We start from the raw sequence: 12,949 nt of genomic DNA, 5'->3' as shown, positions 1-12,949 counted from the left end.
GCCCCCCCCCCCATTAGTCTGCCAAAGGCTCTAATGGCAAGTCTTTTCAAACACAAATGTCCTGAGCATGTAAGCACTGAATGGAGCTTCCTCTTCTAAGCCTTCTTTGCAGGACAGTCCCACCACCCATTTCACAGTTCTAATTTAATGGCTGGAGAGAATGGGCTTATAAACTCTCTCTCATCATACTTCCAAAGAAGCACTTCTATCACACATTACATCAATAACAGTAAGTAGAAGAAATCAATAGAATCCTAGTACAGCCAGGTCTGAAACAGACACTTTCAATCCTTTCTGAGCTAAACTCTCATTCATAAGTAATGTGGCCTTAGGCCTCTGGCAGGATCAAGCCAGGGCCAGGCCTTCAGTCAGCCATTTTGACTAAGCAGCGTGGCTTTTGCCTCTGAAAAGTTCAAGAGGCTCTTTGGTCCCCTGAGCAGCAATTTCACATCCGTTACATTCATTTGCTCCATTTCAGGTAGAAATAATCAAAGACAGCTTCTAAGAATCAAAAGTTCCATTCCACGTGCCCTTTCCAGAAAACAATCTAGTAAACCATGTGGTCATATCTTGCCTCCAGCTATCCAAAGAATAAAAATCCCATTCCATTTAACGGCTATAAGGTGGAGGTCACACAAACCTCCACTCTCCATATCTGTGGTTTGTTTCTCTAGTACCCCACTCCCAGATGCCCTAATGTGCTCGGCTGGGTTGACTAGAGAAACAGGTGCAACGATACGCATATGTGCACGAGCAAGAGTTTTACGATTGTCAGCATGGAGCAGGACCAGGCAGTATTTCCTTCTGTTGTACATGGGGTCACACCGGTTTTCCCGAAGACCTCCCCGGCTGGCTAGCTTTAGTCTTTGTATGTGCGCCTGGAGAAGTTTTAGAGTATGTTTCAATGGGACTCCTCTGGTATAGTCAAAGGTAAATCAAAGATTGTGTATACACCAGCATTTGCTTCTGTGGCAGGATGGTTTGGGTCGTTCTTCAATCTGATCTCACCAGTATTTGATGTAAGAGAAATTCTTCAAGGAGTTTGGTTTATAAGTAAACACTCTTCCTTAGGAGCCAGTGTCGATAAAGGCGTTTCTTTCTATATTTACATATTAGATTGTCTGTTTCATTGAGAGTTGGGGAATAGAAAGGAAAAGGGACTCCATTCAAGTCACTTTTTTCATCTGCTCGTGTAGTTTTACAAGGTTGAGTTAACCGTGTAGCCTCTGTGTATTTGTTACAACACCTCCCCTCCAACCTTCATTTCGATTGAGCATGCAAAGGAAATAGAACTTGAATATACAATAGTAATGTCCAATTTTGAGTTTTTCTGCTGCTTTTGATTGCATGCACATTCCACGGTGTTGTCAAAGCTGTAGCCTTCATTCAGCATTAACAAGTGAGCTTTCTCTTAGAAGCCAAAGCAATGAAGGAGCCACAAAGGCACCACCCTATCCAGGAGCAAACTGACATCTCTTGCAGGACTGTCAATTTCTATCTGGCAGGGAATTGGTTCCAATTTATGACAATGCTTTATATGTCAGAATAAACTTGATAAGGGTTTCAATTTTTCAGAAATAGATTGCCAGGCTTTTCTTTGGTGGTGCCTCAGGGTTTTCTTCTAAGTGGATTTGAACCACCAGCCTTATCATCCTGGTAAATAAAGGAGTCCAATGGTAAAGGGCTTTTTGACTTGAAGGTGCTCTCAGAGAGGAAGAAGATAATCTGCGGTCAAACTGCACAGGAAGTACAAGAATTTTTATTCTGGTCTTGACCCACAGTACCTCCACTCAAAATTTCCAAGTTTCCTCAACAGTTACATGGCCTTCCCCACACCTGGAATACAAGTTCTGAATCCTCCAGGCCAAAGTGGTTAACACATTTTTAATACAACTCATTGGCCAACAGCGTAAATGAGAAAATGACTTGTGCAACCTGCCTGTTAGGCAAGGCCTTTTGTTACCTCATCTCCACGAATGAATATACCTCTGAATATCTAGCATTGCTGACAGAAGACATAGGGTGCCTCTGTTAGAGAAAACATTAAGAGTAAAATTCAGAAGAAAGTGAATGCATGTATTTCTGTGTTTGTTATTCATTGAGAGTTTTTGACTTGCTAAAAGCTAGCTTAATGTATTTATACAATTTATAAAGATGTAACTGATTCTGGAGCTCTGCTCTTTACTGGGAACATATTTCATGTTATCGTAAGCACTGAAGAAAATTAAATCAATAAATCTACAACCCGTAATTTGAGAGACTCAATTTGAAGAAAAATACATTGTCATGGAGGGAGGCAGAAATCTTTTACTTGAGGAAGCCTTGTAAACAACCTGTCTTGTCTCTACTATCCCATGCTTTTCGGTGACAGCAAGGATTACATTTGTGCTATACAATTATCAGAGTGTTGTCATGACACCTCAAAAGAAGCAAAGGCCAGTGCCCCGTCTTTTTAAATGAAGCATATGCTCAAGTGGAAAGCAATGCAAATGAAGCTCTTTCTGCACTGTCTCTGTGCTTGTCCTTCTTCATGACAAGGCAGGGCTGCCCATTAGCAGTGGAGACTGGGCTTGCAGAAGCTGAGTGGACATTTCCTCATCCTGCCATTGAAGCTGTCCGGGACCACTGGCAAGCCAATTAACCTCACCGAGCTTCACCCTTCCATGTGTAAAAGGTTAATAGTGCAGCTTGTTTGCAAGCTGCCTGAAGCCTTCCATGAAGGGCACTACATGGAAAGACAGCATTGCTGTTGGACTAAGGGCATTGCATTTTTTAATTATAGGTTTGGTTGGATAGGTTATAGATTTTGGTTGTGGTTGAATGTTGCCCATTCTCCCTAGTTTCAACTAAAAAGATTAAGAGGTGATCTCACTCTAGTCTCATCTTCTAGAGTCTCCTAGAGGGTTAAGGGTATGGCAGAGGTGACAGATTAATGATGCATTCTTTAGTTAATTAAAACAATAACAACAAGAACAATGCATAGGCATCTCAGCAGCATAAGAGCGGTGGATGGCAATTTATTAGACTGAGTATTTCATTAGATGTTAACCTGATAATGCTGGCAAAGACTCATGAAAGAAAGGATGAGGTTTTTTTTCTCTATTTCTTTCCCCTGGTCCCCCAGTAACTCTTTTATCCTGCATGTAAACTTGGAGCATTAGAAATCGCTTTCTAATAAGATTTGCTTCAAAATGGTTTCTGAATATTTGGAAAAGTTATTATCATTTTTACTCTCGAATCCTGAAGCAAATGAATTTTCTTTTTATGTATATATCTAGCTTGTGGAGTTAAACTCATTGTTTTATTGTATTTGTTCTACTGGAAAATTTGAATATTACTATCCCCAGACCCAGTGTCATATATCTCACTTCTTTACAGATTTACGGAAAAATTTTGAGCAAGATCCACAAGGAAGAGAGGTTCCTATTGAAGGCATGATTGTCCTGCACTGCCGACCCCCAGAGGGAGTCCCTGCTGCCGAGGTAAGACGAGCATTTTGGATCAAACAAGATGAAGGGAGAAGGAGATGTCCTCTGTGTCAATATAAAGTCACAAAGAGACTTCATCAGGCATCTTGCCATCTGGGCCCAGTTACTAAAGATGGTGACAAAATTGTGAATGGAAAAAAAAAGGAAAACAACAACAAAACTAGCAAGGGAGTGAGGGTCCCACCTGCTGTTTTGTTTGCGCTCTTGCTTCCGTTGCCTCCGATCTTGTTGTGGGGGCACCTTGAGCTCTCTGATGTGCGCAGTGGCTCATGGATCACACCTGCACTTTATGAGTAGCATAGCCACATAAATGAGTACACAGGGAAGTCAGTCCCTACTTCTAAATTTCACTACTGTTTGCATTCACTCTTCATTCAACAGATTTTCTCTGAGTAGCTATTATGTTTTTCAGGCACTGTGCTGGCATTAGGAATATATAAGTTCTCAGATCTGTTTGTCCTCCTTCATAGTGAAGCATCTGGAGTTTGATGTTTGCTCATCTGTTGGCTTTTAGAACTTCTACCATACGATTCTAATTGTCATGGATAACACATTCTAGTTATCAGAGCCAAATCCAACCACTCACTGCCGTTAAGTCAATTCTGTTTCTTGGTGAGCTGGGAGGAAAGGGTAGCACTGCCCCTGTGGCCTGCTGAGACAGGAACGCTTCCCAGGAGTAGAACGCCTCCTCTTTGCCCCAAGGGTTCCTTAAATCTCTGAGAGGATGTTGGCGATAGACTGGACATGCCACTGATAGTGCAACCTTGTGAGAAAAGCAAGCCAACAAAGAAAGCACAACGGAGAGGGACAAGACATGTTTCATAGAATGATCGTTGAACTTATACATTTCGACTTTAGCAGTAACTAGGAGAGCTGTAACTCTTCCTTGGGAAGCTCAGAAGTCGTTTTCAGTGCAGTTATTTATTCACTGTTGAGCATTGATGTACAAAACCAGGGGCCCATGCTCTCATTTGAGCAAACCTTGCTACGGGACCTTATACCCAGGAGACGAAGAAAATAAAGGAGACGGAAAGAACGCACACACTTGCACATTTAGACAGAAACCATTGAAAACGCAAACGGTTCACAGAAATGAAGTAAATGGACCTGAAAATGAAAGTGAACACTCCATGCATGATATGAAATGATTAGAAAGGAAATGCTTATTTTTAGACTTTTATTTAACATGGAACAAGAAGTGATTTGATCTCATCGTGCTTGCTTCTTGTTTCCGACAAGGAGTGTGCTGGACTTTCCTGAGCAGGGTGGGAGGTAGCAGGAATTTGTCAATCTCACCTGTGACACCTGGGAGTCTGACAGAGGCGTCAGCAGTTCACTACAATGACTACCTGTCTCTCAACATTCAATTGACTGAGGTTTTGTGCATCAGAATATTCAGTCTGTGTCACACTTTGTGAAAAAAGTAGCTGGTGCATCCATGTGTGCCTCTGAGTCTGTGCTGGGCCTCCGTTGTCCACGTGGGTGGCAGGAGAGAGGAGTGACGTGGCAAAAAAGGTTATGCTTTTTATTAGGTTTATGCCTGTGGAAACCTGAAGTTTTATTGATGTCTACATGTCAAGTAATCAACTTTCATAATTGAATAAGAACTTAGATACTACATGACACAGCTATTCAAGAGGCATAGCAATTGATGCTCAGATCGATTGCCTACCAAAGGTCTCTTGTCCATTCCCAGGCCATCTCTATGCAAAGTTCTCCATGGGGCTCCCCAGAGCATTTGGAGTAAAATCCATTGTTCTTTTGAGACTTTACATGGCCCAACATAATCATCCTGCTTTGACCTCTCCCTTCATGCTTTGCTTCTCTATATTAGCCATGTTCTCAACCACAGGGTATTTGCATGTGATGGGCTGTCGGTGGGAATCGTCTTTCCCATCATTTACATTACTGCTTTATTCCCTCAGGACTTGGTCAAACATCACCTGCTCAGGGAAGTTTTTTTCTAGTCACTCTATTGAAAATATCTGTTCCTCATTCCACACCTGTACTTCCTAGAGTCTTTATCTACTTGTCCCTTATACTGAATTAAATACTGTGGTTACTGTGTATGTTTTCTATATGGGAATATTAGCAGTTCAGTGGTTTGAACTCAGTAGTAGGATTTTTGGTAATTTTGCTCATTTCCTTATGCCGATAACATAAAATAGTGTTCTTCCCATTGGCATTAAAAAATAAATGCTATGTGTTGAACATGAATTAAAACGTGTATTCCTGGTAGTGTTGAACAATAGTTGATGTTCTACCAGGACGGATTCCTGGTAAGTAATCCATAGTAAAAAAAAAGTATTAAGTCCATAAAACTTTTTTTTCCCTGGATACCAGCATGAAAATGAATAAAATACTCTCAGTTGGCTATTTGAAATTATGTATTAAATAGAGAGAATGAAGGAGGTTATGTTAGACAGGGTTCTCTAGAAAAACAAAACCAGGACACTAATAATTTTATTTATATTTATATAGATAGATGGATAGATAACACAAGAAATAAACAGATAATTAATCTATAAAGCAGTACAAATAGCTCAGTGCAACTCACTCCTGTGAGACAGCTAATATACTGGCAGTTGAAGTTCAAGTCTTGAGGGCTGCGGTAGTCCTCTGCAGAGCAATTCAGGCTATCCAGGAAACAGGCAGCAAACAGCAAGGCAGGTCACCAAAACTCAGCCAGATGACAGGATCCAACAGTCCCCAGCTCAAGTAGCGTGGCGAAGCAGGTCTTGAAGGAACCTCAAATTACAGCAACACAGTCCATGGGTTAGGTATCCGACAAGTAGTGTAGCTTGCAAATTGAGGCACAGACCCAGCAAGGCAGCAGCCGCACTCTGGTCTGATGATCAAAGAGCAAGAGACAAGAAAGGCGAGGCTCACCAGCCATTTATCTCCCCGCCCTTCAATTAATCCCACATGTGTTCATTAGCCATGTTGGCACAACAAACCTACCTATCACAGAGGTCAAAGGATATGGACTGGTAAGGTAATGGCCACATGAAAAAAATAAGAGTTCTCTAAATGGATATCTGAGTGTTCACATGTGTGCAAGCACATATGCACACTAACGCATCTCTCCAGAGAATGCAGGGGACTTTGAGAGTCTTCTGAGTTGTCATTGATGACATCTCTGTGGAGAAGGGACTGCTGCTGTGGTGGTGGTTATGTGCAATGGCAGCTGCTCCAACCGATAGCGGCCCTATGGACAGCAGGGCAAAACAACTGCACAACCCTGGCCTTCCTCACACTTGTTCCTGTGCCCGAGCCCACTGAAGCAGCCTCTGTGTCACTCCATCTTGTCAAGGGCCCTCTTTTTTGCCACCCCATTCACTTTCCCAAACCTGAAGTCCTTCTCCAGAAACCGGTGTCTCCTCACAATATGTCCAAAGTATGAAAGACAAAGTCTTGCCATCATTGCCTCTAAGGAGCACTCTGGCCTTAGTTTTTCTATAAAGATCAGTTTAGTCTTTTTATCAGTCCATGGTACTTTCAATATTCCTCTCCAGAGCCACAATTATAATGCATTTATTTTTCTATGGACATCCTTATTCAATGTCCAACTTTCACCTGCATATTAGGCAAATGAAAATACCTTGGCTTGGGTCAGGCACACCTTCCTCCTCAAAGAGACATCCTTGCTTGACAATCCTCTAAATAGGTCTTGTGTAGCAAATTTACTTAATTCAATACATCTTTTGATATCTTGACTGCTGTTTCCAGGGGTATTGATTGTGGATCCAAGTAAGAAAAAACCTGACAACTTCAACCTTTTCTCCATTTATCATGATGTGATCTCTTGGTCCTGTTGTGAAGAGTTTGGTCCTACATTCAGTTGTAATCCATCCTGAAAGTTAAAGTCCTTGATCGCCATCATCAAGTGCTTCAAGTCCTTCTCGCTTCAAGCAAGCAAGATTGTGTCATCTACAGACTGCAGGTTGTTCAAAAGCCTTCCTCCAATCCTGATGCTGCACTCTTCATATAATCCAGCTTCTTTGATGATTTGCTTGGCATATAGATTGAAAAATTATGGTGAGAGGATTAAACCCTGTTACACACCTTTCTTGATTTTAAACCATGCAGTATGCCCTTGTTCTATTTGCAAAACTGCCTCTTGGTCCATGTGCAAATTCTTCATCAGCACAATTACGTGTTCTAGAATTCCCATTCTCAAGATTATTACAGTTTAATATGATTGACATAGTTGAATGCCTTGGCACAGTCAATGAAACATAAATAAATATCTTTCTGGTATTCGTTGCTTCCATCTGATATCAGCAGTGATATCCCTTGTTCCACATCCTCTTCTGAATCCAGCCTGAACTTCTGGCAGTTCCTTGTCAATGTACCGCTAAAACTGTTGCTGGATGGCCTTAAGCAACATTTTACGTGTGTGCGATATCAATGATATTATTCTAAGAGCATTCTGTTGAGTCACCTTTCTTTGAAATGGGCAAAGTATGGATCTATTCCAGTCAGTTGGCCAAGTAGCTCTCTTCCAAAATTTCTGACATAGAAGAGCAAGTGCTTCCAGTGTTTCTTTAGCTTTCTGAAATATTTCAATGGGTATTCCTTCAATTCCTGGAGTCTTGTTTTGGGCTTATGTATGCAGTGCAATTTGAACTTCTTCCTTCAGCATCATTGGTTTTTTGCTTGTATGCTACCTCCTGAAATGGTGAACTGTCAACTAGTTCTTTTTGGTACAGTAACTCTCTTTATTCTCTGATGCTTCGGGCATCATTTGATATTTTACCTATATAGAATCTTTCACAATCGCAATTCAAGACTTGAATTTTTTCTTAAGCTCTTTCAGTTTCAGATATGCTAGGCATGTTCTTCACTTTTGGTTTTCTAATTCCAGATTTGGGTACATTTCCTTATAATATTTGGCTTTGTCTTCTCGAATTGCCCTTTGAAACGTCCTATTCAACTCCTTTCATTCTATTTCCTTTAGCTACGCTACAATTAAGAGCAAGTTTCAGAGTGTCTTCTGACATCCAATTTGATCTTTTATTTCTTTCCAGTCTTTTTAATTACCTTTTTCTTTCATCAGGAATGATGGTCTTGTCCTCCCACTGCTTATTAGGTTGTCTGTCATGATGTTCAAGACATCAAATCTGTTCTTGGGATGTTCTTGAAATTCAGGTGGGATAGACTTAAAGGTCGTATTTTGGCTCCTGTGGACTGGTTTTAATTTTCTTCAAATTAATCAGGGACTTACATATGAGTAATTGACCGTCTGTTCCACAGTTAGCTCCTGGTCTGGTTTTAGCTGCTGATATTGAGCTTCATGTCTTCCCACATATGTGGTCAATTTGATTTCTGTGGATTCCATCTAGAGAAGTACTTTTGTGTTGTTGAGAAAGGATATTTGCTATGCACAAGTCGTTGATTTTGTAAAATTCTATCATTGGCTCTCCAGCTCCATTTCTATCACAAATTCCATATTTTCCAATTACTGTTCCTTCCTCTTTATTTCCAACTTTAGCCTTCCCTTCACCAATAACTATTAATGCATCTTGATTGCATGTTTGATCAAATTTTGACTGAAGTCATTGGTAAAATTCTTTAATTTCCTCCTCACTAGCTTTTGTAGTTGGTTCATAAATTTTAATAATTGTATTGATTGGATTTCCTTGATGGTGAATAGATATAATCTGATCACAGTTTGTATTGTACTTCATGATGGATTTAACAAAATCCTTTCTGACAATGAATTCCTCACTGCGTTAGTCTGGGTGGACTAGAGAAACAAATCCAGGGAGACTCGTGTATAAGAAAGCTTTATATAAAGAGTAATTGTACATGAAGAAAACTTTCCAATCCAGGCCAGATCAAGTCCTTAAGTTTGATATTAGCCCACATGTCCAATACCAATCTATAAAGTCCTCTTAAGACTCAATAAACATATGCAATGACGCCGAATGCAGGAAGATCACAGGCTAGTGGGTGGGAAGTCTTGTGGATCCATTGGCATTGTAAGCATCTCAGTCCTGGTAGGGGCCTCCACGTGGCTCCTCCAGCTCAGGGCACCAGCATAGCTCCATGTGTGTTGTCAGCTGCAATGTCTCCCAGGGAGTCAGCATGTATCCTGCCTCCAATGAGCTATTTATCTCCTTAGCACCTTAAAATAAGGTCATACAGATCTCTCTGCTCACTCTCTGGGAGATATTCCTGCTGACAAGACATATGGAACTGCACTAGCGCCCGCACATGGAGAAGCCACATGGACCTACCTGATGCAACCAGACCTCTGAAGCCAGAGAAGACACATAGAGACCCCTGCCAGTGCTGAGATGCTTACACCACCATTGGATCCAAAGACTTTCTACCCAATGGCCTGTGATCATCCTGCATTCAGCATAATTGCATGTGTTTAGTGAGTCTGAAGAGGACTTTATAGATTGGTATTGGACACATGGGCTAATATTGGACTTACGGGCTTGATCTAGACTGGGTTGGGATGTTTTATCAATATTCAGTTGCTATTATATAAAACCTCTTTCTTATTAAAAAAAAAAAATAAGGCCATAAAACTGTGACCTGAATGACAGGCTAAACTCTACCCCTTCACTCGTAAGCCTCAAATTGACAACTGATTTTTTAACACCACACTTAGCATTTCTCTTGCTTGTGTTATTTCCAGAGTATGATTTTCTGATTCACAATGGTCAATACCCATCCATTTCAGCTCATTAATGCCTAGGATATTAATCTCGTGCATTCCATTTAATTTGTGACCACGTCCAACTTCCCAAAATTCACACTTTGCATAGTCCAAGTCCCAATTAGAAAAATTTGGCAGCTATTTCTCTTTACCTCATCAGCAAAGACTTTCCTGGAATCACATCACCACGGTCGACTCCCTTCTTTTGTCACATTCTGAGTGAGAGCACTCTGATCCTAGGGGTCCATAGGCTTGCAGTATCTCCAACTATGTTCTGCTTCCATTGTTTAAGCTTTTGGTATTTGAAAATGTTTGGACGCTATGCTCCCTCTCTGAAGTGGGGGAACCCAGTCCTTCTTCAAATAAAGGGCTTCTGTGGAGGAATTCAGCAGCTCCCTATGAGTTCTACCATGTGGGAAAGTTTTGATCTTAGGCTAAAGCTTCAGCCCTTGCCCTTTTGCATACCCTGGAACCTTCACATTTTCAACCATCTACTCATGAAACAAATGGCCTCTGCTGATTATCTCAGTCCCTTTTTCCTCATTTGCTACTGATAGCTCTTTTCTGCTATAACTACAACAATGGAAGGCCATTTGAAAAGTGTTTTACTAGCAGTGCAAATTTTAGTGAGTGTATGTTTGGGAGAGTTGTTGACAGGGAGGAAGGAGCACAACATATCCATCAGAAGGCATGTAAATTTTGGTTGGTTGTTGGTGTGTGCTTGTTTTGGAGGACCAGGTACCTTCCTTCCACCAAATGGTAACATTGTAATATTCACTCCCTATGCCCTATGCTTCCTTTGATATCATATCACTCTTTTATTTCAATCATATATATTTCATTAGGAATAAATTTCACAGTCAGGCTATCTGAAATGAAATAAAAGTGCATTCAAGGAGCAGCTGGGTTTGTAGGTTGTTTTCAAATAGAAATTTTGAGCCGGGGAGCCAAAAGCTTTTTTTCCCTTACATTTTGTATTATAGCTGAAGAGTGTGTCAGCTACCATTTGGGTTAAATTAGCTATTGTAGGACGCTAAAAAACATTTATAACATCATCCTAATGCAGAAATCCATCATCATTTCCAAACATTTCTGTTATTTTGGAATTTCAACTGGTCATGAGTAGGATACTATTTGGTCACTATTTTACTTTTAACAGTGAATTATTAACTCAGTAGTTGTTACCACCAACATCTCTGTTTTTGATGAAGTGAGAGAAGGAAGTTGAAGGAGAGAAGAGCAAATATTTTTGAGGAAAAATGATATGATTTTCATCAACCACAATTGGGTTATTGGGGTCTCTCTCAGTGTAGAGATATCTGCGAAAGCCTCTCATCTGGTCTTCTGATTACCAAGGATGTTATTGTGGTTACTGATTCTACAGTGAATCCAATTTACTTAACATTAGAGCCTTGTCACCATGACAGTGATTGAGAACTGTGCTTGGTATTGATCAGTTACATAATTGTCACTGTCAAATATTTTAGCAGCTAGACTTTAACGGTACATGCCACTTTACACCCTCTTCACTGTACCTTTTAATCTCTTCCTGTTCACCTTCAATGAAATCCGTGGGGTCAAACCTGGAAGAGGATTGGCTGGCAGGGCTCATGGTAGAATGAGAAATCTTCTACTTTGCATATTGATTTTAATATATATAATAAAAATCCTCATTGACACTGAATACATTTGGAATCATAGTGACCTTATGTGACAAGATAGAATTGCCCCAAGACATGTACCTATTGTGAGAAAAGAAAGTCATGTCTTTCTCCCATGGAGTGGCTGCTGGCTTCAAACTGCTAACCTTGGAATTAGCAGTCCATCATGTAACCACTCTGCCCTCGTGCTTCTTCTGTTTTGCTGTAAGATGTATACAACTGAATTCTCTGAGAAAGGGAAAACGCTCATGGGAAGTAACTCACAGAAAAGGCATTAAGCTTGCTGAAGTAGAGGGTCAGTGCAAACAAAGGCACTCTCTATGAGATGGGATTACACAATAGCTGCAGCCATAACTCAAACTTGCCAACAATTATGAGGATTGTGCAGGACCAGGCAATGTTTTATTTTCCATGAGTTAGAGCTAACTGTGGCAAGTTACAACACCATAATGCTACTAGGAAAAGCTACCACTTCTGGAATGCCCCCTTGTACCTGGCACTGGCTTAAGTGGTTTTTCTCTATGCCATTTCATTTAATTTGTACATAAATATTACAAAATGCTAGGAAGCAATAGATGTTATCATCCCCATCTTATAGAATTATGCCCAAGCTCTCGGAGACCTAAAATCACTAAAAGTAGACTCATTTCCAAGCCAATCTAAGTTTGAAGTTCAAACTTTCTTTCTGTAATAGCTTAAAATTATTTTTCTTTCTTTTTAATGAGTGTCCTTGGGAACCCTGGAGATGCCCTGGGTAACCATTGACTGCCTACAGAATGATGATCATGATTATAAGCCTTCAAACACAATAAACCAGAATTTCAAGGTGTTTGGTTATACATAGGCAATATTGGTGATTGTACCCCTCTGTGCTTTATTTTATATACCCACAAATTTGTATATGGGCAGCACACACCAATTTGTGTATTCATATTCCTACTAATACACTTATATTTGTACACATATACAGCTACACGTTCTTAGGTGGTGAGTTGATTCTGACTGATATCAAACACTGTGCCCAAGAGAATAAAGCACAGCCACATTCTGCATTACACTCCTACTCGTTGCTGTTTGAACCCATTGTTGAAGTCATTGTGTCAATTAATCTCATTAATCTTATGAAA

General features: G+C 40.4%; 1 protein-coding gene across 1 annotated transcript in view; it reads left to right on the top strand.

Annotated features, from left to right (window-relative positions):
• UNC5D (unc-5 netrin receptor D) overlaps window positions 1–12,949 on the top strand; it is a 345,871-nt gene that overhangs the window by 50,412 nt on the left and 282,510 nt on the right. The window contains exon 4 of the mRNA XM_004696203.4: window positions 3,379–3,482. Coding sequence (XP_004696260.2) covers window positions 3,379–3,482 — 104 coding nt within the window. The remainder of the gene's footprint in view (window positions 1–3,378; window positions 3,483–12,949) is intronic.

This window comes from Echinops telfairi, unplaced genomic scaffold (genome assembly GCF_000313985.2).
Source record: "Echinops telfairi isolate 266 unplaced genomic scaffold, ASM31398v2 ScPeMD7_9;HRSCAF=40, whole genome shotgun sequence".
Taxonomy (NCBI): Eukaryota; Metazoa; Chordata; class Mammalia; order Afrosoricida; family Tenrecidae; genus Echinops; species Echinops telfairi.
Note: the sequence above shows the minus strand (reverse complement) of the source record. Positions and strands in the feature narration are given on the sequence as shown.